At 46.2% G+C, this 25,484-nt stretch overlaps 2 protein-coding genes across 2 annotated transcripts in view; one reads left to right on the top strand and one right to left on the bottom strand.

Annotated features, from left to right (window-relative positions):
- Nucleotides 1–25,484, top strand: part of SYNE2 (spectrin repeat containing nuclear envelope protein 2) — a 1,750,628-nt gene that overhangs the window by 80,944 nt on the left and 1,644,200 nt on the right. The gene's annotated exons all lie outside the window — the stretch shown is intronic.
- On the bottom strand, nt 1,908–24,950 carry LOC147690296 (uncharacterized). The gene is made up of 2 exons (XM_086937295.1): nt 24,465–24,950; nt 1,908–2,486 (listed from the first exon to the last, which is right to left on the bottom strand). Exons 1-2 carry the CDS (start codon nt 24,948–24,950, stop codon nt 1,914–1,916), a joined length of 1,059 nt encoding a protein of 352 aa, XP_086793421.1. The 3' UTR covers nt 1,908–1,913.

The following is a 25,484-nucleotide window of genomic DNA, read 5'->3' as shown; positions in this document are numbered from 1 at the left end:
GGGGAGGATGAAAAAGAAAATGATAATACATTAACTCTATTATCATATTATTTTTCATCTCTGGGGCATTCTTGGGCGTTGTGGTTAGTGGGGAGACGTTTCTCCGCTCCAACGGAGGAGACACCTCTGCTTCAGGTTACACATTTAAAGCCAATAGTCCAGGCTTGCAAAGAGTGCTTTGTAAGAGAACATTTCGGAAGTTACAAATTAATGTCTTGGGGGTTTATCTGTGATTTGTATGTGTTTGCATGTGTGGCAGAGCCAGATCTGTGTGTGCACCTCAAGTGTGTCATTTTAGGTCTTGCCTTGCAGGCAGCTTTTAGCTGTCTAGTTGCGAATTACCTCTTGTGGGCCATAGCAAAAAGTTACATCGGGCTTACAGGCACCCTTTGCCCTGGTCCACCCATTCAAGCTTTTGGTGTTGCTCCCCACTCTTCTCCCAGGTAGTCTGTAAAAGCACAGAAACAGCTGTATTTGGGGGTAAGAATAGACTTTACCAGGATTGCAGCATTTATGGCTCTAGGGAGGGGCATGCTGCTGCACGCACCTCTGAAAGGAAGATGTGTCTGGAGACCCATAAATCTGTTCCTTGGAATGCTGCAGAGAACCAAATTAACAGTTTCAGTTTCGAGTTGAAGGAAAGAAATGTGATCTTTCTGACACTTGTTGATGGCCCCAGACAGCTGTCAGGTTGCCTGCAGCCGGCCCCTTTTGGTAGGTTTAAGCTATATCACGAATAGCAGCCTTTTTAGGTCGAGCAGACCTACCCTCGATGCGTGAGCATTGAAGGTGTCTGCTTCAGACCTATTGTGGCCCGTATTTAGGAATGTGGACAGCTACCAGACGCGCGCTTTGACGAGGTCAGATTTCACCTCGGGAGCGAGCGTCTGATAGCTGCGCATGCGCGGTGCAAAGCCCTTGCTCACACACAGACACAGGCAGCCCCCACCCCTCTGCATGCACGCACACACACACACACACACAGGCGCGCGCATGCACACGCAGGCACACGGCACACATACAGGCACACGGCACACTATCCCCCGCCTCTCATTCTCTCTCAATCACACACAGTCACGCATGCGCACACACATTCCCTCGCGCACACACGCACACACGCACGCATACACTCCCCCCCCTTCCCTCCCCTCCCCTCCCCCACAGGCATACACACAGGCACGCACGCACTTCACATCAGCCCTGGGCCCCACTCACCGACTGCGCTCTTCCGGCGGGGCTCCTCTCGCGCTCCGCTCCTCACGGCGCGGCGCGTCTCCTCTTCTAAATCGGGGCTCCCTCAGGTCAGAGGAGCCCCGCAACAGGTGCCACACTCCTCCTTCTCCCCGGCCCCCTCCTGGGGACCCGGGCTACCCCGGACCGGCAGGGCGCTCCATGCGCCGGCAGCTCGCGGACCTCGGGAGGCGGGACTTCCGGTCGGCCGCGAGCGGATTGGCCGGCCGGCCAACAGCTTCCGGGTCGCCGCGGGCAGCGCGGCGGCACCCTATAATATGAACTTGTTTATGTAAGTGATCCTTGTATTTTTGTACGAATATCCATATTATTCCAATGTGGTACCTCAACGTTATGATGTTCTCTCTTTTTGTCTTAAATATAAAGAATTGTTGTTCCTGTAATGCACCTCAGTAAGCGGTTTGGTGTAACGGCTGAGAAATTAATTCTTATCTCGGCATAAAGATCTCACCTCAAACGTGTGATCCTGGGCAAACCGCTTCGCACCCGTGATGTGTTTTTTTTCCTGGAAGCGCTTGGAAACAGGCAGACCATCAGCATTCAGCGCTATAGTGTAATGAACCGGGCAGACCATTGTGTTCAGACTGGAAGCGCCTGAAGGTGGTTGGGTCTGCGTGGCGCTGCATCCAAGCCCTCGCACTCACTCTCCACCCGGCCGGGGCTCAGATGAGGCCCTGCTGGCCCCGGCACTTCTTGCAGGCGCAGGCCACGGCGGACAGCAGGTAGAGCAGGCAGCAGAGGCAGGCGAAGAAGGAGGCGGCCAGGTAGATGTGGTAGAGGCAGTCGTGCTTGTAGGCCGACACGCTGCAGTACTCGTGCCGCAGGGTCTTGTGGATCATGATGCCGGCGGCGGCGGCCTCCAGGCCGGCGGCCAGGGCGTCGTGGGCGGCGTTGGTGGTCAGCCAGCGCTCGCCGCCCAGAAGAGGCATCAGGTCCTGCTTGTCCAGCAGGGTCAGCAGGTAGAGGGCGATGGTCAGTAGCCAGAAGAGCACGGCCACGAAGAGGGCGAAGTGGATGGCGTCCTCGTACTTCTTGCAGGCGATGGTGATCCAGAGGGCGGCCCCGGCCAGCAGCTGCAGCACCCGCAGCACCCCCACGAAGCTGCGCAGGAAGGCACGGTTCGCCCGCAGGGAGCCCCGCGCCGCCTGCGGGGGCGGGTGTGAGGGCGGGGGCGGGTGCGCGGGAGGGGGTGGGTAGGGTGGAGGGGGAATAGCAGGCAGCGTGAGTTCAGGATCCTGTCAGGGAACGTCCAAAGAGAGAGCCCGGCGAAGATCTCCTGAGGAAAAAGTTCTGTCCGAGCCCAAAGTTTCCGAGAAGAGAGCGCCGCGCCAACAGCACCAAATCTGGACAAGTTGTCTCTGCAAACAGCCACCGCAAGAAGAGATTGATGTAGCGCCAAACTCCGAGCAGAGATGCTCAGCAGCCTCCGGTGAGAAGGGAGCGGCCCCAGTGAACACCCCCTCCGACCAGACAGATGTCCCCACAGGCGGCCTTTGGAGAGGAGAGAGGGCCGCCCTGCACGGGCGCTCAGGAAGCAGTGATGGCTTTTTTTTCTTGTTTGATGGGTTGGAGGATCTTTTCTGTCAGTTACCAGGGCGCCCTCGGTTCCTTCCTCCCTCCCTCTCTCTCTGTGCAGCTGTTGCTGCCTAGAGTGGGGCCTGTCCTGCCCCTGTAACCTAAAGCCTCGCCCCTCCTGACATCACTGCTCGCGTAACCCACTCTGCATTCTTTAAAAACATCTGGCAGCGGCAGAAACTGTTTCCTCTGGCTCTTTTCTGCTCCCATTCATTCCATCCATCCCAGTTTTTTCCCTTTTCGGAACTCCGGCGCATTTGCAGGCAGAGTCAATGGCACTGGTTGTTCGAGGCTGCGAAAGGCAAAAAAAAAACCTACAGAAAACTTACCCTTCATTGTGCTGCAAAACAGCGAAAAGAAATGGAACAAAATAGCACACAAGGCACAAAATTTAAAAATAAGTTCTCGCCAAAAGAGTTTTCTTATTTAGCCTTTCTTATAAAATCCCATATTCTGTATAAGAAACTGTAAACCAAAATAGCTGCCTTTTTAGGGCGTCTACTTTGGAAACAGGGTTCCTGAACAAGCAGCGGCAAAGGTGTTCTCCTGTCATGGATGACCCCTTCAGTCGTCCCCGAATGCTTAGCCAGCAGCATGTGCCTGCTGGATATGAAGCCCATATTTATAAAAAATAAAACCTCAGTCCCAGACCGGAAAGTTCGGATGGCTAAAGAGCCAAGACTGGTTGAAGAAGCACAAACGCCACGGTACTGATCAACCTAGGTTTATTGTGTCACAACAGTATATTTCAAAATCTATCTTTTGCTAACATCTGTTTATTTGCGCCAGTTGCTTCCATCCTAGTATTTGTTATCCATAAAGTTGGTCTTTGCAAATCTGAGTAAAATGTTTTGATCTGGTTAGGTCGTCCCTCGGCTGATTTCAAACGAGTCTATGTATTCCTGGCATACATGCACAGAAACACAGTTTGTTGATTGCATGTGGCTGCTGGGTGCAGCAAGTGACGTGCCAGCTAGCCTGTGGAACTAGGCCCAAAAACAATCTGCTGCACTGAGATTTGCTCAGTATGAAATCAGAATGCTTAGAATTAGAATGTAGAATGACCACTCTGTATTCTATTGTTTCTTGGTAGTTTTATATAGCGGGAACTTGACCTGAGGGTATCAGGGCGCTTTACATGAGCACCAGTTTCGTTTCATGAGGACACATTCATTTTTAGGCACAGGGAGATTAGGCGATTTGCCCTGAATCATTGGATGCATGAGCTTCCCCCCTCATCCAAGCTGAAAAGGAAAACGTGGCCAGGCCATTTCCTCCCATTTTTCATTCTATCTTTATTGTTTGTGCAAAAATTATGAACTTTTAGTGTACTATTTTAATGAATTTGTTTGAATTGAGCAATCTCCATTTTGTAAAGGTTTTTATTAACTTGTACAATAAATATTTAGTTACCGAGCTTCCCCCCAGACTTGAACCTGGTCCCCCAGCTTCAAAACATGTTGCATTACAAACGCTATAGGTGTCACATTTCCAAAATTTAAACGTATTGGCATTGTAAATTATTATTATTATTATGACAAAGCTATTAATTTCGCTATTTTCAAAACCAACACATAAATAAAAAAATTGTCATTTACAAGACCAATAGCTCAAACTTTCCTAATGCGAGACCTATTGCATTGCAAATGCTTGTTAATTCTGTTTCCTACATTAAAAGTATTTGGCTAACAAACCATGATGTTTATGAACATTAGCAATATTTAATTTAATGTTCAGTTGTGAGATACTGTAAGATATTTGGTTGCTGTTCCTCTAGTATTTTGAGTTTTTTCTTTTACAAGAATTGGCAAAGCCAGTAGCCTGGCACGCTTATAAGAGCAAACCATATTGGCTTTACCAGTGCTTCTTGTTTATGAGATAATGTGACGCAGGACACAAAACTCACTTTTGGTGTAATGGATTTTGTGTATTTTTAGGTGCTTGAGAAATGTTATGGGGTAATGCCTCATAAGTCACTGGCATATATTATAGAAGTACATGAGTGTGTGTGTGAGAGAGAGTGAGCCACAGAGCTAGAGAGGATGAGAGGGGAAGATATAAAAGAGAAAGATTTGATAAAATGTATCACATTCAATGCGAATATATGTGTGTATTTGAGAGAGATACAGATAGAAAGATGAGGATTTTAGGAGATAGAATGACAGTGTGCACATGGGAGGTATTTTGAGAAAGTATATGGTAGATTTTATGGTATACTAAACAGAACAGTTATTGATTTGATGTATCACCAGGTTTGTGTATATTTTATTAGATAGAGTGTGTGTGTGTGTGTGTGTGCATATACATGTGTGTTTCTGATAAGCACTGTCATCTTTTTACAGGGTAATGTGAAAGGCTTTATTGTTTAAGCACAATCTGCTGCCTAGTGTGGTGCTCTCTGTAACAGTTTCCAGTTGGTCCCAGGGGTCCTTAAACATGATGTAAGCTTAGTTAACTTTAAACTATAGATGAACAACCAGACATGGTGTACAAGCCACTGGGTGAGTCCCCGGAGGAGGAAAAAGTGGGAACCATCTTAGCTGCTGGCAGCAGGTTTGATGTTCTGAGCAGTGCTACTTTGCCTCCTTTGCTCACCAGCCCTTGAGGATATTCATCAGTTGGCAGGCCCTGATCCTCTGGGCTGGAAATGTCCCTGCTCACAGCAGCTCTGAAGCGGAAGCCAATCCGCGGTAGAATGTGTTAGCTGCTGCAATCTGGGAACAGTGGGTGGAGCCCTTCACAATATTGCACATGTCGTGGCACCAGGCAGATTCCTGTCTATGGCTACATAGTTACCCCATAGCAGTGGTCGAAGTGCTTTAAAATAATATGGGAATTGTGATCCAGAGTGTAATGGGGCGGGGACATGGAGCATGGGGCAGGATTAAAGGCATGGCTAAAAAGAACAAAATATTATGTAGCTAAATAAATCCAAGTTAAACTCATCATTTTGCGTTATGAAACCTCTATTGAGTAATGTGATCGCTGCACATGTCTGTGTTAGAGGTGGGCAAACCACTGAAAGCTCTCCCTGAAGCTTGGCTCTGGTTCAGCTTGAGGTCCTGTTAGAACCTGGAGCTCACAACATGCCGAACTTTCCTCTGGCTTCTGTTTGCCATCCTCCCTCTATCCAGGATGTGACATTACGGCCGGAGCTGCTGACTTTGAAACTGGGCAACCAGGTTCAAGTTCCAGCATCAACTCCACATCCTGTGATTCTGGGCAAATTACTTAGTCTCCCTGTGCTTATAAAAAATGTACTTCGCTCATGGAAAGGGCTCCAAAACTTTGGGTCAAGTTCGAGCTATATAAAAACGGAAGAAAAATTCACAAAGAGGTAAAAACAAATCCTTAACATGAGGAAAGACACATGGATACCCATTTAGTGGCTGATTTGTACAAAGTGAAACCAGAACACCTAAAAAAAAACGTGGCTTCCACGCTTAAATTGGTGTGATCTTAGGCAAATGTTTTTTTTCACCAAAACTCCTTGTTCTTCATATTGGGTATGAAAGCAATTTCAAATATGTTAGTTTAGAATAGCAGTCGTAGAAAAACCTATTGTGTTTGATTTAATAGACTATAATGTTGCTCTATAATAATCTGGGCAATGTACAGGGTACACATAACAACAGTCTTGCCTCTTACTTCACTAATGGTTCATGTTTAATAAGTACTTCTCAGTGCAGTGCTATAATGTGACACATTAATGTCAAAGCTTCCAACTGTCAAAGAAATAGTATTTTGTTAATTTTGAGGAGACTATAATATTATATGTGTAGTTTGTACAATCTTTATAACAAACATTTCCAAGGCTCGGCTCATGCCCGGGCTCTGAGAGTTGAGCCAGATCCTTTCCTCAGCTCTCCCTCTTAATTTGTTGGCTTGTGCAGCTCTATTCTGTGTATGTTGTAACAGAGAGCCACAGAATTGATTTGTGGTTGATGCATTAGGGAATAATGACGTGTGTTTTAGTGTTATGAGGTTCCAGCCTGGAACAGACAGACACCCCTGTAAATATGTAATGCAATATTATAGACTTGCATTACATACAGCATAAGAAAGCTGTCACAAAATATGAACAACAATTTAGGCATATGACAAGAATGTGTTTCCCAGAGAGGGCGAGAGTTGGGGCATCCCAATCGCAGACACTAGTCACGTGGTGTCTATGTATGCGGATGACGTCCTCGTCTACATCCGTGACATCACATTGGATCTCACTCCATAAAGTAAATTGGGCTAAATCTATGATATATCCACTCTCAGACAGCCTCCCTCTCAGACAATACAACTGGGCAGTATAGACGTATCATGGTGCGCCCAAGCAGTACGCCACCTAGGGATACAGCTGTATCACATGCCGCAAACATGTATGAAGGGAATTACCGTAGAGCAATGGCTGGAATCAGATCCTCAGTGAACTTCTGGAAGGATCTTCCCCTGGCAACCTTTGGGAAAATCACAGTGGCTAAGATGATTCTGGTCCCGAGATTTCTATGCTATTTCACTAACCTCCCAGTGATTCCTACCCGATCATTTTTTCACAAGCTAGGCACCCTCCTCTGGACCCTTATTTGGTGTTCGGGATGCAGGTAAATTGCCCTCACCAAACTGCTGCTACCCCTGGACCAGGGAGGTCTGGGTGCCCCTTCCATTGAGGCATACTTTCTGGTGGCCCAGCTAGAGTGGGTGTCATGATGGACCATGGTTCGTGCGTTAGGGGAAACTCTCACAAACACGGGGCCCATTCCTACCCCTACTATATACCGCATGCTGCTGCCCGGAGCGGGACCAATACGGGAGTGCCCACTCCAGGTGAGTGTAGCGTGCAATTGCTTGAAACGGGTACACAGAATAAAACGGGAAGCCCCCATGTCTTCTCCCATCCTCCCATTGGTAAGACTCCCTAGGGGTCATGATCACCACACAACGCATGAGCTGCACGAGTGGACGGACCACTCAATCATAGAGGTGCGCTCTCAATATAGGAATGGGAAGCTACTAACATTTGCAGAGCTCGCAGCGGACACATACCTCCCAAGGGGACAATTCCTCTTGAACAGGCAGTTGCTAGAAAGCTGTCGCCAATTGTGGCACTTAATAGATATAGAACAGCCCACGACAAATGGTAACATGGATATATAAAGCGATGCATGCACTGAACCCGATCATTCTCGTCCCACTCCTAGAGACATGGGAGGCAGAGATCCAGAGACCACTCCATGATCAAGAATGGGAGCGGGCATTGGAGTTCCCCAAAAAGATGTCCTGCAACTATTGTTTAAAAAAATACAATTTCACATATTACACCGTGCCTACCTGACCCCCGCAAAGCTTCAACATTACTACCCTAACACACACTTTACTTTCCCAAGATGCCCAGAACCCAAAGCGTCCATCCTCCATATGTTTTTGGGACTGCCCAGCGCTTCGAGCCTACTGGACCAAAATACAAATCACCCTCCTAACAGTCACAGGATTTACAGACATTAACACGTGGGAGGCTTGCGCAGTGGGCATAACCAAACGTCTCAAACACCAAAAAGTAGAGGCATGTTTCGCATCCCTGGCGATCCTCCTAGCTAAAATACACATAGCAATGCATTGGAGAGCACTCGGCGGGCCACCGTTGGTGGCTTGGAAGGGGCGGTCAGCAAGTGGGGAGCCTCGGAGATGGAGGCGCTCTGCTCAGTAGAAATCAAAGGTACCTGCTAACACTGCATATCCCTGTAATGGGCAACTTTACTTCATTCCTTTAAGCAGGAACTATTGGAAGCACCATCATCAAGGCCCCCCTCACCCCCCAAGCCCCGCAGTAGAGGTGAGCCACGGAACAGCCCAGCATAGCCCCCCCCCTTTTGAGGTGCCGGGTTTTTAGGAACCCGGTGGTGCCAGGGGATAACACCTGAAACCTCTCAGTTCTCCCTGTTCCGGACCACAGAAACCAAGAGTCTTCTAGGTGAAGTCAGAGATCGAGTTTTATTGGCTGCAACCAAGTAACAAGCGTCCTAGAATTACAACAGCACGGGTCGTAAGTTCTCAAGAGACTGTTCGTTTTTACAGAACCAGCCTTCTCCTTATATACAGAAATAACAGCTGCAGGCAAGAATTCTTCAGTTTACAATACAGTCATATACATATTTCCACAATAGAGCAAAAAGCACAGTCATGTCGGCCAACCCATATTTTAGATGTCCAGTTTGTGATAGATGGCCCAGCCCGGCCCAGAATTACCATCAGATATCAATGAAACCCCAATAAAACAGGGCACCTCCTTGTCGTAAACTGGCCATAAACAAAGAACATGGACAGGTGTATGTGTGTAGAAAACATGGTCTGTATGTGGTGAATGGTTTATGGCATGTTATGCATTGATGCTATCTTATTCGGCCACTGGGCGGGGAGCTGCCCAAACAGGTTTGGCTGGAGGCAGGGGAGTCAGTTTGGCCAGGTCATGGGGAAGTCAGCTAAGGTGGATGGGTCCTTTCAGATCAAACTCGGCCTTAATCGATTGACTTATATGAGGGCAAGCCATAAGATGGATGCCGTTCACAAAATGGAGTCCGAGGGTTCAGGACGGAAACCATGATTTAAGGGAGTTAGCATCGCTCTATCACGACGCAAACGCATAGGGATAATGTCTTAATCATTACCGGTCTGCCGATACCAAATTCGTCATGGTACGATGATATTTTGTGACACGAGGGTTGGGCCTCGGGACCATATTACAGCAGGGTCCAGAATTTCAGAACCACAGACTCTCCTTTTGCCCTCATATTAGGCAATAACTCATGCTAATCTGAGTCCAAATCTGTATTAATGAATTCATTGAGATGCTGCTGTAGCATCATTCTGTTGCTCAATTCGTCCCTCGACACAGGCTTCCTTACACATGAAGTAGCACAGAGGCCACATATTGCAGGAGCGCACTGCACAAACAGGCAGAACATAAACAGAATGGCTAAGATCATCCCAATGAAGATCAGAGTTTTCCATCCCCAGGCAGAGATCAGTTCCCAGAACCACCCTAGCAGGGACCAATCCCCTTTTTCCACGTGAAGGGAATCAGAGATTTTGTGTAGTTTGGAGATGGCCTTGTATACTGTCGGAGCATTATCAGGGATAAAAATGCAGCAACTGGATTGGATCACCCTACATACACCACCACGATCTGCAAGTATGACATCTAGGGCGACCCTGTTCTGAAGGGTCATAAGTCGGTCCGACTGAAGCTCAGCTGTCAAGTTACTAAGGGCACGGGCCGTTTCGGTCGCGGCGGATTCGACTACCCTCGTTAACCGGCGAATGTTCCTGCTGTTCACCATAGGCCCCCAAAACGGCAGAAAACTCTTTGCGAAGTCCCCAAACTCTTGACCCGCAGTGTCGTCTTGACTCACGACACCCCTAACTGTCCTTGTCCGATGGTAATCTGCCCCGGCCGTTTAGGTGGGTGGCAGCAGAAGCGAGATAAAACATGTGCCTGAGAAGTCAGGGGGCAACCATGTATATGCTTTGTCATGGCAGTTGAAGTATTTACCCTTAGCCGCTAAGAATGGAGGGGAAGTTCGGGAGGCAAACACATACGTTTCCATGCATACGCTCTTCCCCAACTGTGCTTTGGGATCCCTGCCAATACCTTGCAGACATAGGTGACCTCGGTGGGGCACTATCCAAACCGGGGAGGATTTCTTTGTTTTCTGGCTCTTACTCAAGGGATTCCCATACTGAGTGGTGTTCCATCTACTGTACAGGGCAAACTCATCTTTGGGAATCGTTCGGTATGTGTCGATATCCCTGCTCATATTCCTTATTCCTGCCACTAGTGCCTTGTTGCTGGAATTGTTCCCTGTGGGACGCGGGGGATATGGTTCTATGGCAAACAGGAACATTGTCTGGAAAGCCCACAGAGAACCATAGTAACTGAATGGCAGGACGAAGTAAGGGATGCACTTATCGGTTGTGTGCGGCATAAGTCCACAGATCCAACAGTTCGAGGTGTTCATTATAGACTGGTGCTGGTGTAGGAGTTATTTACAAATTCTAGTCTTCGGGCAGACTCGTGTTCAGGTAGGGGGTGAAAGGAGTGTGGAGGAACGGTAGGAGGAGGTGTGGGCTGAGTGTTATTTACAAAGGTAACTTGAAATGTGAATAAAGTATAGCCGATCAAGAACATCATCATGCTACACAACATTAAAATACATATTATCAAGAATCTTTTTCTGGCCATCACAGTGCGTATTTTCTTTTTAAAGTTCGTGGGTCTAGCAGGTCTCTCTACCCTTGGAAACTCCATCCTCTAGTTGCTGCCCGCGGTGGGTGATTGATTCTGCCAAGGAGTGCTTTCTGTTCGGTCCGGGGTAATTCCCTCAGACCAACCAGAACCGTTGACCTAAACGTCCCCAGCTGCACTCCCCAGACTATCAACCGCGACCCTAGCAGCAGAACCGGATGGCGGTTCGAAAATCAAAAATGAGCAAGCTCCCCGGGCGAGAGAGCTGTAAAATCAAAAATAGTTCTTGGGGGGGGGACCCTTATAAGCTTGCTTTTATTAGTTCGTGTTTCTTGACCTTAGATTATACCGTTGTTTCCCAGGGGCGGTGTGATCTTCAAACAACGTTTCAGTTTCCGTAGTGTCCAACTGCATTGACGGTGGCACAAATCCTTGCAGAATACGATCGCTCTCCTTTTCGGTACCAGTTCCTTTCAATCGTGCATCGCTGAAGAGTGCAAAGGGTGGTACGGACTCGGTCTCAGAGTCAGCAATTCCCTCCTGGACCCACCGGTCATATGGAAAGGGCAGCGGGACCCATTTACAGTGGGCGCCGTGCACCCAATGTTTTTTCCCGTGGACACGTACTGCAGTGCGGGTAGTTAGCAGGACCTGGAAAGGTCCGGTCCAGCGAGGCTCCTCGTTCTTGGTTCGCCTGAAGTTCCGGACTAGGACCCAGGAGCCAGGTTCAATGGCGTGGCCTGGATCGTCAGACGCCGGTGGAGAGGAGCTGTGGACCTGTTGGTGTAAAACATGCAATTTAGTTGTCAATTCGTGCAAATAGTCAAGCAGTACAGGGTGCTCTATTTCGCTTAGTTTCTTGGGCCTTGGCACGCCCCAGATGTTGGCTGGGCGGCCAAACACAATCTCATGAGGGCTAAGTCCTAGTCTGGAATGGGCAGTCATTCTGGTGGACAGGAGTGCTAAAGGCAGGGCGTCAGGCCATTTAAGACCTGTGCTGGCTTGGATCTTGGCTAGTTTCAACTTTAACGTGCCGTTGTAGCACTCTACTAATCCCGCTGATTGGGGGTGGTTTGCAGCGTGGAATTTCTGGTGTATGCCTAGACATTCGCACACTCTCTTCATCACTCGTCCCACGAATTCACTTCCATTATCACTCCAGACCATTCTAGGCATACCGAATCTAGGGAAGAATTCTTTGACCAGGGCTTTGGCAGTTGACAAGGCAGTGTTGTCCTTAAGGGGATACGCTTCCACCCACCTAGAGAAGGCGCAAACAACAACAAGCACGTATTTCAGATTGTTGCACCTCTCCATGTGGATGAAATCGAGCTGCAAAACCTCGAACGGATACGTTGGAGGCGCAAAATGACCAGCTGGAGTTGGCGTTCCCCTACCGGGATTGTACTTCAAACACACCATACAGTTCCTGACCAAATTCTCTGCGCATTTCGGGATACCATTATTCTGCCATACCGGGGCCAACAACTTGCAGATTTCTTTCGCACTAATGTGGGCCATTCCATGGGCCATTGTCACCACTGCAAGCACATATGCATCGGGTAACAGCCATCGTTGATGTTCTGACAATTCGATCCAACAACCATTCGCATCCAATCTACCCTTGCTTTCTCTCCATTCATTCACCTCTTTTTCAGTGGCATCAGATTGGATAGACTTCACACTTTCAATAGTGTCCTCGCACATACCCACATCGGCAATCCATCTCGCAGGACCTACAACATACATTCGACTCATGGTGTTCCTTGCAGTCTCTTTCGCAACTTCGTCTGCAAATTCATTCCCACGACCAACATCGTCTTGAATCTTTCTGTGTGCACTGCATTTCACGATCGCAACTTGTAGTGGCAAGGTCAGTGACTCAAGAAGCTCGCTAACTAGCTGACCATGTTGGATTCTTGCACCATGTGACGTCAGGAACCCACGTTCACGCCACAATCTTCCAAAACTGTGAGCCACGCCGAAGGCGTATTGGCTATCAGTATACACATTCACTCGCTTTCCTTTTGCCAACACACATGCTCTTGTAAGTGTAATCAACTCTGCCGCTTGCGCAGAGTTGTGCGGTATATGTGCAGACTCTACAATCGTGTGCAATGTTGTTACAGCATATGCTGCAGTCGTATCACCATTTTGCAACTTGAAGCATGAACCATCAACCCATAAATTATCATTACATTCAGGAAGGGGAGTGTCCTGCAAGTCTACTCTCCCTTTTGTCTCTTCTTCTGTCCTAAAGCAGCAATCATGTCTTTCAACCTCATCTGTCTCTGCCGGAATGGGCAATAACGTAGCGGGGTTGAGTGTATCATACCTCTTTATGTGTATGTGACTTGCTAATAGTGTCAGCTCATAACTGGACAGTCGAGCACTAGTTAAGTGCTGTGTCTTCGTTCTGTTTAGTAAAATGTCTACTGCATGTGGGACCATAACGATCAGAGTATTATTCATGACTAACCCAGCAGACTGTCGAATACAGACAGCTGCTGCAGCAGTGGCCCTCAAGCAACTTGGTAATGCCTTAGCTACAGGATCTAGAGTCGCTGAGAAATACGCGCATGGGCGCTGTTTGTCCCCAAAGTATTGTGTCAGGACTGATAGTGCGCAACCTTCCTTCTCATGGACATATAACGTAAAAGGCTTACTGTAGTCGGGGTTGCCCAACACAGGAGCCGAACACAATGCATCACGCAACTCATGGAAACTTGTCTGACAATCTTCAGACCAAGGCATAGGATCTGGTGTGTCTTTACAGATTAGTGCCAGCAAAGGTTTAGCCAATAGTGAAAAATTCGGTATCCATTGTCTACAGTACGATGTAATGCCCAAGAAAGCCCGAAATTCTCTCTGTGTCCTTGGGGCACTCAATCTTGCAATTGCCTGTATTCTTTCTGGGGTCAGTCTCCTTCCCTCCTTCGATAAGATGTGACCTAGGTAGGTCACTTCTTGTCGACAAAATTGCAATTTTGAAAGAGAGACTTTATGCTTCATGTCACATAAATGACGCAACAACGACAATGTGGCTTGCTTGCAAATCTCTTCAGTATCCGCAGCGATCAGCAGATCGTCTACATACTGAATCAGAGTCGCACCATCACGTAGAACAATCGTGTCAAGTTGTGTTTTCAGAGCCTGACTGAATATCGATGGACTTTCACAATAGCCCTGCAGAGCACGTTTGAAGCGAAAGCTTCGTCCTCCTAAATTGAAGCCAAAAATATCTCTGCTCTCCTCAGCGATCGGGATGCTGAAGAAGGCGTTCTTTAGGTCAATCACCGAGAACCAAGTTGCTGAAGCTGGGACCATAGTCAATAGGGCAGTAATGTCGGGGACAACTGGAAACTGTGGTACAACTATCTTATTCACCTCTCTGAGATTAATCACAAATCTGTACACAGGGGGCTGTGAAGGATCAGTACGCTTTAAGACAGGCAGAATAGGACTGTTACAAATGTTGCCTGTTGTCTCTTCAATGACATCTTTCTCGATCAGATCGTAAATGATCTCTAACAACGCCTTTTCACATTCGCTAGAGATCTTGTATTGGGGAATACGTGGCAACCTAACATTGGCTTTCAATGTTATGACATATGGTGCTATCTCCAAACGACCTACATCATTAGAACCAGTAGTCCAAAGTGTATCTGGAAGAGATGATAATTCAGTTGGAATATTTTCCTTTGACAAATACATTGGGGAAACCACTTTCTTACCAAGGGTAAGTTGTACTCCCGAAGGAGAACAGTACAAAGTCGCATATAATCTCTTTAACAAATCCAAACCTAACAAATTTTCGCCACAACCTGTTGTAAGAATGAGGGGTGCTTCTAATTCGCATGGGCCAACAGAAAGGGGCATAGGACTAGAGATTGGGTTTCTAACCGGGGCGCCAGAAAAACCTACTGAAACATTCATTTCGCCAGACAAAGGTGCGCCAGGAAGTTTTGAGTGCATAATCGAACTTTTTGTAGCACCAGTATCCAGCAGAAAAGGTTCTGACACTCCTGATGTAATCACCTCAACATAAGGTCCGTTCTGATCTACTGGAACTGAAACAACTCCCTCTCTTTGTCCATGGCTGTCCTAGCAATTATTACCCTCATTCTCGTTCTCTGCATAGTAGTCATTAGCATAGTACTGAGCCGACCTAGAAGACGCATTATTCTGTTTATCAAAGCTATTCATAGAATTCTGAGGCGGAAAAGAAGTGGTATTCTGGGGGAAATTTCCACGGCCCCTACCCCTAGGAACCTGTTGAACACCTCTACCCCTTGCACCAGAAACACCATTTAGACGTCACGCCAGAGCTGGACAATTATTCTTGAAATGACCCTCTTCCTTGCAGTATGCACACTGATTCGGACCATACGGTAAACGCTGATGAGAGAACTCGTTTCCTTGCGCGTTTCTCGAATACTGCTGTGGTTGCTGATAATTGGGCTGACTAGGAGTGCGAGGCGGATAGGCTTGCTGGAGAAGGACTTTAGTTTTTAAATCTTTAGTCTTTTTGTCTGCCTTATCTAGCTCGTCTTTGCGCCTATTTTCGTAGTACTGGGCTGTGGCTAAAATCTGCGCTGACGTGGAAACAGCCCAAGCACTCTCTGAATCTTTCAATTTGTTACATAGTTCAGGAAGCAGATTATGTACGAATTTGTCTACAAACAATCTTTGGCCACCCTCGGTAGCCATATCCTGACCACTATGATCGACGAAAGTCTCTTCAAATCTTGTGAAAAAGTCAGACACATTCTCATCTTTCTTCTGCTTGCACGCAGATAACTTGTCCCAATTCACACGCAATTCAGGCATTAAGGTCTTCATGTACGTGATAATTCTACCAGGAAGTTCAGCTATTAAAGGCTCAGGTTTAGAACCACCGACTTGTCTAGCATCTGCAGCAGTAATATTAGCCCATGTGTCACCCAGTTCTTGATCATGATCTGCATGACGAATCTTACTCCACAAAGGCTGTGGAACAACATTCCCAAACAACATGTCTACATCCGCTAAATTCATTATACATGAGCTGGCAGTCTGTGATAGCTCCTTATAATACCCTGCAGGATTTTTACGTGGATCAGGTAATGTCTGCTTGAGTGCTAAAACTTCAGATCTTTTCCAGGGGACATGTACCCATACACGCTGGAAATGCGGTGGAACGGGTGGATTTGCATTCGCATCACCTTCCCTCCAAACTGGAGGAACTTCTCTCATGGGGTACTGTCGCACCTTTTTCCTACCTGACGAATCATCCTCATACAATGATCTAGAGACATTTCCCATACTCCTATAAGATAACAACAAATCTATTGCTTTTTCAACATCGGCACCTACAATCATGCCTTCATAGAACTTAAAACGCATACGGAATAATTCCTTCATTTTGCGTTTTGGATCGTTTGTCTCCAAATCTTCACAAAGATATACACACATCTCTTCGAATACATATCTCTGAGTGGGTGCATCCCATTGTCGGAAGACTTCCATAACAGACTGAACATCGTATCTAGCAGTGTCAGTAACCCATTTGCGTGCTAACTCATTTAGCACTTCTCTTTCCTCGTAATCAGGCAGTTGACTACGCAACTGTCTACGTCCTGTTTTAGGTGTCGTTTTAGGCGACCCAAAGAAAGGTGAGAACAGACCAGTGACAGTACTTGCCACTCTCTGTCGAACAGAATGAGAAGCTTGCGGAGAGGCAGATGCGCCAGAAAAGACAGGCTGATGAAAGGAGGAAGTCGAGGCAATAGCAGAGGAAGTCGAGGCAGTGGCAGAAGTAGCATTATGAAAAACAGTTGGAGCAGTAGGCAGAGTTGTAGAAGAAGTACATGGAGTATGTAGCAAAGGCGGCGGCCCTTGAGAAGGCTGCGCCGGAGAAGTAGGAACCAGCTGAAGAGGAGCTGGTGCTTGTGCAAGAGCTGTATTTCGTGCACCGGGGTGCGGTATAACAAAGCGCTTCGGGGGTCCAGTAATACTCGATGTGTATGGGGGTGGTGAATTCAATAAATGGGACATTAATGGATCTTTCTCGGATGTTCCCTTTGAATCTTGTCCTTCATGGGGCAACATTGGGTAGCATTTATCTACTGCTAACGTCTTTCTTCTGAGCATTTGTTCACTTTCCTGCTCTTCCTCATTATCCCTATATGCAATGGCAGCTTGCACCATTGACATACCTCTTTTATTTTTCTTTCCTAATTTCATTTCTTTCTGTTTGGCTTCTTTGCGCCATAAGCGAAAAGAGTCAAACATCGCCGGCCGGGCTTTCTTCTTGAAGAGTTTGACCTCGAAGTTATCTAAATTTTCTGCGTCAAAGCTACCATATTGGGGCCATTTTAAAACACCATCTTTTTTGGTGTACTTTATCCATACCTCATTATACGTGATAGGGCCTACTCCGTGCTTTATATAAAGTTCATATGTTGGAGTTCCAATCGGAGGAACCGGACACGAATCCTCTAACCGGGAGTCCTTACTACAACCAAGACAAAACAAGTTTCCAAATCTGCTAAGACCAGGCATCTTTGCTCACTGGTCTAGCTTCAAGCTTCAAAGGATTATCGATTTACGATATTCTCGTGAATACACAAATCCCTCAGTTTTGGCGCTTGCAAGTTCCAAACAAGGTGTACCTCAAGGATACCAAAAACTAAGAACCAAACTAAGGACTGGGAGACGCTCCACTTATACTTAACTGAAGTATTGAAGATCGATGACGTCACTAGAAGACTCGTCTATCGTTTCGCTCTACCAAGGATCACTGGGTCCAAAACAGGGCGATAGTCAGGGCAGCAGTCCTTCGTAGCCGTCGGGACGCGGGGAACCTCGCAGCAAAGACCTTCGGAACCACGTCGACATACAGGGGTCGCTGAAGTGGCTGGCCGTCCTCTGGAATTTTCACACGAAGCTCCTCACGAACATCTTTCTTGGACCGTCACCGCTTGATACCGCCCCAAGTTGGGCGCCAACTGAGGTGACTGGTTTTTAGGAACCCGGTGGTGCCAGGGGATAACACCCGAAGACCTCTGAGTTCTCCCTGTTCCGGACCACAGAAACCAAGAGTCTTCTAGGTGAAGTCAGAGATCGAGTTTTATTGGCTGCAACCAAGTAACAAGCGTCCTAGAATTAAAACAGCACGGGTCGTAAGTTCTCAGGAGACTGCTCGTTTTTACAGAACCAGCCTTCTCCTTATATACAGAAATAACAGCTGCAGGCAAGAATTCTTCAGTTTACAATACGGTCATATACATATTTCCACAATAGAGCAAAAAGCACAGTCATGTCGGCCAACCCATATTTTAGATGTCCAGTTTGTGATAGATGGCCCAGCCCGGCCCAGAATTACCATCAGATATCGATGAAACCCCAATAAAACAGGGCACCTCCTTGTCGTAAACTGGCCATAAACAAAGAACATGGACAGGTGTATGTGTGTAGAAAACATAGTCTGTATGTAGTGAATGGTTTATGGCATGTTATGCATTGATGCTATCTTATTCGGCCACTGGGCGGGGAGCTGCCCAAACAGGTTTGGCTGGAGGCAGGGGAGTCAGTTTGGCCAGGTCATGGAGAAGTCAGCTAAGGTGGACGTGTCCTTTCAGATCAAACTCGGCCTTAATCGATTGATTTATATGAGGGCAAGCCATAAAATGGATGCCGTTCACAAAATGGAGTCCGAGGGTTCAGGACGGAAACCATGATTTAAGGGAGTTAGCATTGCTCTATCACGACGCAAACGCATAGGGATAATGTCCTAATCATTACCGGTCTGCCGATACCAAATTCGTCATGGTACGATGATATTTTGTGACACGAGGGTTGGGCCTCGGGACCATATTACAGCAGGGTCCAGAATTTCAGAACCACACTTTGAATAGACACACAGCAGGGCACGGCCCTTAACCAAGTATGTACATTAAGCAGAGTTTCCCGCCTCAACATTCATGCCCTTCACTGTAACCTGTGTATGCAGCAGACCAACGGTCACATCTGCCTCCTGGCCCCCATCAAACGGCAACATCTTATACACAGTGTACCCCAGTTGCAGTTCTCCCGTTAAAGAGTTTAATCCCTCATTTAAAAAGCAATTAGTGGTGTGCTACCACTTCAGCATACAATGGGCATTGCCTCAAGGTCCCATACACCGTAACAACATGTCTCACAACAGAGACACGTTGGTAACTATAATATGTCTTATTACCAGATGACGATGAATGGCACCAGATGTTATGATGTTAAACCTTCTACTGTGTTTATTCCCTAACCGCACAAAATGTATGTACTCTGCGTAAATCCGAAATGCCAATAAAAATGATTTTGCAAAAGAAAATGATAAAAAGGTGTTTCCAAAAATGTAGATTGTAGTAATACGGTCACTGTACCCAGGGCACAGACTTTTTTATCAGTGTCCATCAAAAACATGCACTCCACAACTTAGCTGCTAACATCCTTTCAATGCCTCTCAAAAAGAATAGATCTTTGTCATCACGAAGTTTCAAGTAACTCCATCAATTAAAACCAATACCAGCTTTCAGGAAGCCTTTACTCTTGCAGATTAACCAATTGCACCCATTTACATTTCTTTGAGACAGCAGGCACCCTGGCAAGGAAGTTTGTTTCTTGTTTAGATGTCTGTCCCTCCTCCTTCTGCTTCAGAACACAGAAGACACCCTCCCTTCAATTTCAGCTGGGGCTTCTCAACTATCGGAATTATCCATCTGGGGCGGTTTCTTTTAAGAAAAAGTAGGGGTACTGTTTTTGTCAAATTAAAAAAGCATGGACTTGTCATGCTCCTCAGATCCCGCCCATTTCGATCTCTGCCCCACAGACCTTCAACTCCATCATGCACCCACTAATCTCGGGGATATTTAGAAGTCTGAAGCAATGGACAGGTGTAGGCAATGCTTAATTTATAAAAGAAAATAAGTGCCAGGGCCCTTCTTGGAGGGCTACTGCACCCTGCACCACCCATACCCTGCAAACGCTGCCATTCACAGTATTAACATGACACCTAAGTATGGACATCCTACAAGTTTGACAATTCGGATGATGTCTGGCCGCACAAAGCTATAATAATGGCATGAGAGGCTAGTATTATTTGTTTTCAATGTATATTGACTTAACCGTGGTGGCAATTCCGCCATGGTGTGGCGGTTTAGCGGAGTGGTGGGGGCGCGTCGGCCAACGGACGTTCGCAGCACTTCGCAGGATGTTCGCAAGGGGTTAATAAACACGATAGCAATAGATAGGTCAAGATAATGTTTTCTAGACCTTCGGTCCTTAAACATAAAATAAAATAAAAACATTTCCGCCTTTCCATAATGCAATTTAATTATTTGTTTGTACACAGTAAAAGTACAATACCCTAATAAATAGTTATTTCATTTTCTAATTCTATTATCTTACAATGAAATTAAGAAAATCCAAATTTTATAAACACTAAGATCTTTTTCGACTTCAAGAATAAATCTTCCTCGTGCACATGCTATGTCCAAATGGGTCATTTCCGTTGGTAATTCTATTGCCTGTGCATGGTTCTTCATACCATATTTTTAAAATATAGGTCGTAAAAACAATTTACGTGTGTCAAGAACCTTAAGACAATCTAATAATATGTGCAATATGTGCAATGTATCGCATCTCGTATATAAGTTGCAGGTGCAATTTTCTTCGCAATCCATCATAACCTCTTTTATCCCATCATTCATATAGCAAGGGTTATTTCCTATTCGTAATCTTAAAACTTAATTCCTTAAGTAGCGGTTTGGTAATATATCTATATATGGGAACTGTGAATCAGGTTTCCATGCTTTAATCAAATAACCCACCAATTTTTTTCCCCTCCAGGTACAGGCAATCCTGATCTTGGAACGTTTCTTTCCCTAGTGCCTTCAATTCTCGCCTTGCAACATCAATTTGTAAGTCCTGAGGGTTAGGTTTAACTCCTAGTTCCCTGCATACTATCTCTAACAAGTTTGTAGCCCCTGATGGCCATTTCAGATCACTCTGCAAAATTTCCACCATTCTGCAATTTTTTTGCTCCTCCCCGTTTCCCAGAGGTTGCCAAAATCTTATTAATGCTATACGTGCCATAACCTTTCAAGATACCATGCCCGTTTCTATTCTTACTGCCTGTATCATAGATGATCTAGGTAGGGATAGTAGGTCTTTTATACGTTTTCCCTCTTCAGTATCCCACCTCTTTTTGCCACTTATATATAATATTTCAGCTCCATATTGAAACTGAGGTGGTATCATAGCCCTATAAGATTTCAAAACTGGGTAGTCTCACGATTTCCGTAGCAGAAAGGAAAAGTCCCACGTTGACGTGACCGCACCCGGAACGAAATCGCTAACCTGAGCGTTACCTCTACCGATCGACTCCCCGCACTACGGGGACTTTTCCTTTCTGCTACGGAAATCGTGAAACTACCCTCATCACGACACGAAGATCTTAATACTTTCCCAGGTTCTCAAGCCCTGAGGTTACACTACACTCAGCGTCACCACTGAGTAAAGAATCACCACCACTAATGTGAGAAATCTTATTGAAGACTGTGAACCATACCCTACAGACACTGTCAAACCCGGTCTCGAGCGGAGCCGGGTCGGAAATATCACCGGCACCGCGACCTGTGGTTATAAAACATTGACATACAGCCCTGAGGAGTCGCGGAAAAGTGTGTTTTCTTGCGACGAAACACGTGTCTGCTGGCTTTCTGGGATCAATAAAAGAAAATCTGAAACACTGATGGTCCAATCCTTCGTCCATTACCTATGAACTATATGTACATTGAGACATCCTTTTTGCTTGAAACTTCACTTAAGTGTTCAACAGGTTTTGCTTCTACTGTATGTGGTGTGTCCTTCAGGCACATTTTGAGGGGTTTCAGGGAATTGCCCCTTACCTGCATGCACCTTCTGCCTGACAGCGTTCTCCTGTACGTCAACCTAAGCAGTGCGCCCAGTATTTCCCTCACACCTAAAACCCTGTTCTTGGCCTCTATAGGCATTGAACAGCGTGGGGCTGAGGGATGCTGCCTGCGGGACGCCACATTTCAGTTGTTTGGGTTTAGATGAGTAGGCTCCTAGTTGGACTGTTTGGGTTCTGTTGCACAGAAAGGAGCTGATCCATTCAAGGGCTTTTCCATTTATTCCTTTTTCCTGTAGATTTTCTAGCAGAAGATGATGACAGACTGTGTCGAACGCTGCCGACAGGTCTAACAGGATCAGGGCCACAGCTTTGCCTTGGTCTAGGGAGTTTCTAATGTTGTCCGTGACGGCCAGCAGAGTGGCCTCTGTGCTATTGGTAGCCCTGAAGCCTCTTTGGGAGGGGTCCAGTAGGATGTTGTCTTCTAAGTATTTGGACAGCTGTCTATTGATCAACTTCTCCAACACTTTGGAGAGATACAGGAGTTGAGATATTGGTCTATAATTGACCGGATTTGTCACATCTGTATCTGCTTTTTTAACAGTGGGGTCACTATGGCTTGTTTCCATGTTTTAGGGAAAATTGCTGCTTCCAGGGATTTGCAGAAAAGCTGTGTGATAGCTGGGGTAAGAGAGGGTATGATCTGTCTAAAAATAAAATGTGGGCAGGGGTCGACGGGTGATCCAGATTTGATTACCTTCATGGTTCTGGCCACTTCAGCTTCTGAAATTGGGGCAAAGCTATTTAGTTGGACGTTATTAAGGGGGGTCTGATTTTTCCCTGCTAGTGGAGGCCACTGGGGTGTTTAGGTTGAATGTTGAGTAGATTTTTTCTACTTTATCAGTAAAGAAATTGCTGATAATTTCGCAATTTTCTATTGAAGGGTGTAATATTTGGGACAGACTGGCCGGTTTGCACAGTTCTTTTATAATTTTATATAGCTCTTTTGGTTGAGTTGCTATTTTCGGTGATTCTTTGTGTGTAGTGTGTCCTTTTTGCCTTTTTTTATGGTATGATTGTAGGTTTTGAGAGCAATTTTATAGATTGACTTATCAGCATCTAGTCGGGACATTCTCCAGGTGTGTTCCCTGATTTTGCATATCTTTTTGAGCGTTTTGAGTTCTGGGGTATACCATTTTTCAGAGGTAGTTCTTTTTATGGATTTAGATTTAGTTAAGGGGGCACATAGGTTCAGAGTGTGGGTAATCTCTGTCTAGATTCAGTGTGCCTGTGTTAGTGAGGGGAGGACCCAGGTGTTCTAGGTTGGTGGTTGCTGACCAATGGAGTTTAAATGATTCTGGGGTGACCTGTTTCCAAGGTCTATAAAAGCCGGGTGTAGGTAGAGAGGTTCTGGCGGATAGTGCAGGCTGCGCAAATGAAAATAGGACAAGGGAATGGTCCGTCCAAGTCACGGGTTGAATCCCCTCAATCGAGGTCGTTTCAATATTGGAGAACAATAGGTCCAGTGTTAGGCCTGCGTTATGAGTCGGACCGTGGGTCCATTGTTTCAGCTGGAGAGTTTGCATATCATTATTTAGATGTGTGGCCGCTAAGTTGTCAGGTTTGTCGAAGTGAATGTTAAAATCTCCAATCACCAGAAAGTTTTTATATATGAGACAGGCGGGGAGTAGTTGCGTGAGCGGCTTCATGCTGAAATCGGCATGATATCCGGGGGGATTATATATCACTGCTCCTCCTAGTAAGGTGTGATTGCCCTTAGATACTCGAAATGCTAATAGTTCGTGCTCATCTAGCTGGGCTACTGTAGTTGGGAGGCAGTTGAGGTTGTCTCTAAATATTATTGCAAGTCCCCCTATCTTGACGTAGGATTTTGTCATTCGGGGGAGTGCGTTTGCTATGTCAGGGCAGTTGTTCTCATCTATCCAGGTTTCAGTTATGAACACTAAGTTGGGATTCGTCTTGTTAATAATGTCCCAGATCTCCAGAGAGTGTTTGGGGAGGGATCTGGCATAACAATATAGGCATTTTGTTTTTAGGCCGTTATTCACCGTTTCAGGTGGAGGCTCTTTGTGTGTTAGGCTGCACCATTTGCATTTTAGGCATGAAAATGGTCCTTTAATATTTTCCGAGGAAGCTTTAGTGCAGTCTGCATGGTCGCCTGGTGCGTGTTTGTTGAGCTTAGTAAGGGCATCACTGGAATAAGTTAATGATTTTCTACGGTCTGGGCTGTCGGTGGCAGGGTTCCTGGCCCCTGATCCCGGTCGGGCGCGGACGGGCGCAGGCGGGCTGGCCTTAGGCGCGCCCGCTGCGCGTGTCCGCTGCACCCACGCTGGCACATCAACTTAAGTAGTGAGTGATGCGGAGGGACAGCCCTGCTGCTAGTGAATAAACTCTCCGCCCTCCACTCAAACAGCATCAGCTGCGGGGACCGAGGCGGGAGAAATGCGCAAGTAAGCAACAATGAAAACAATTGTGACTGTATCTATATCATACTTCAGTTTGAATCTTCTTCCCCCTTATATTTAATTTTAATTTCCTGCATTCCTCACTAAACCAATTTTCTTCTTTATGTCTTTTCTTATTCCTATCTGCCCCAAAGCTTTTTCCTTTTAACTTAGCTCTTAGACATTGGACCACTTGCATAATTAAATTTTTGAACCAACCTATGTTACCCATCCTTGGAATGTCGTCTAATATATGATTCTGCTGAAATAACCCCAGTTTCTCCAGGCCCTCCTCCATCAAACGAGTAGTCAACCTTTTGGGGTACTCCATTTGTGTTGGAATAATTGTATCTCTTAATGTTTTATTCCATCCGACTATCTTAGCAATAAGTGGGAAGTGATCACTTCCTTCAACCTTCATCACCTCAAAATCGCTTATCAAGTCAAAATTCCATGCATGGATGAAGATGTAATCTTTTGGGCACAATTGGTTGCCCCTCTTAAATGTGCGGCTAGCTGGCCGATCTGACTCCATCCTTCCATTTACACAAACTAGGCACCTTGAACTCATAAAGTTACATAAGGCCATATCACGCGCAGTAAATCCAGCCCTAGGGAAACTAGTGACATTGATATTGTAGGCCATCAATATCTCTTTACATCCAAGATCAACCCTACAGGGATCTAATTTGTGATTAAAGTCACCTAGTACTAAAACCAAGCCCTTCCAATAGACACATGTAATTTCCTCAATATCCTCTTTGAACTTACTCGGGTCTATTTTGTATTCTTTATAACCACCTCCCTGCATGTAAACATTTACAATGATTATACCATCATAATCGGGGTTAGGATCCCAAAGGTGCACTCTACCGGCCACACACCATTTGCATTTAACTTTTTAGAAGGACCACATGTTTGGCTATATTCGTTGATATCATAGTTATTTGCCTGCCCACCGGACGGCCAAACTGGCTTCTCCTAGCTGTGTATTCAATTGTACGTACCCTTCCTGCAGAGGGGTTTGTCGCACAGCCAAGTTTCTTGTAGGTAATCAATTTCGAGGCAT

The sequence above is a fragment of the Lissotriton vulgaris genome, chromosome 9, assembly GCF_964263255.1.
Source record: "Lissotriton vulgaris chromosome 9, aLisVul1.2, whole genome shotgun sequence".
NCBI lineage: Eukaryota > Metazoa > Chordata > Amphibia > Caudata > Salamandridae > Lissotriton > Lissotriton vulgaris.
This window is presented reverse-complemented; position numbering and strand designations above follow the sequence as displayed.

What these genes read in the sequence shown, in the direction of transcription:
- LOC147690296 (XM_086937295.1), bottom strand. Translation starts at nt 24,950, where the DNA reads ATGGAGTCAGATCGGCCAGCTAGCCGCACATTTAAGAGGGGCAACCAA. An exon ending in GGAAGAAGATTCAAACTGAA is followed by an intron (nt 2,487 to 24,464) that starts GTATGATATAGA and finishes GTTCCCTGACAG; the next exon opens with GATCCTGAACTCACGCTGCC.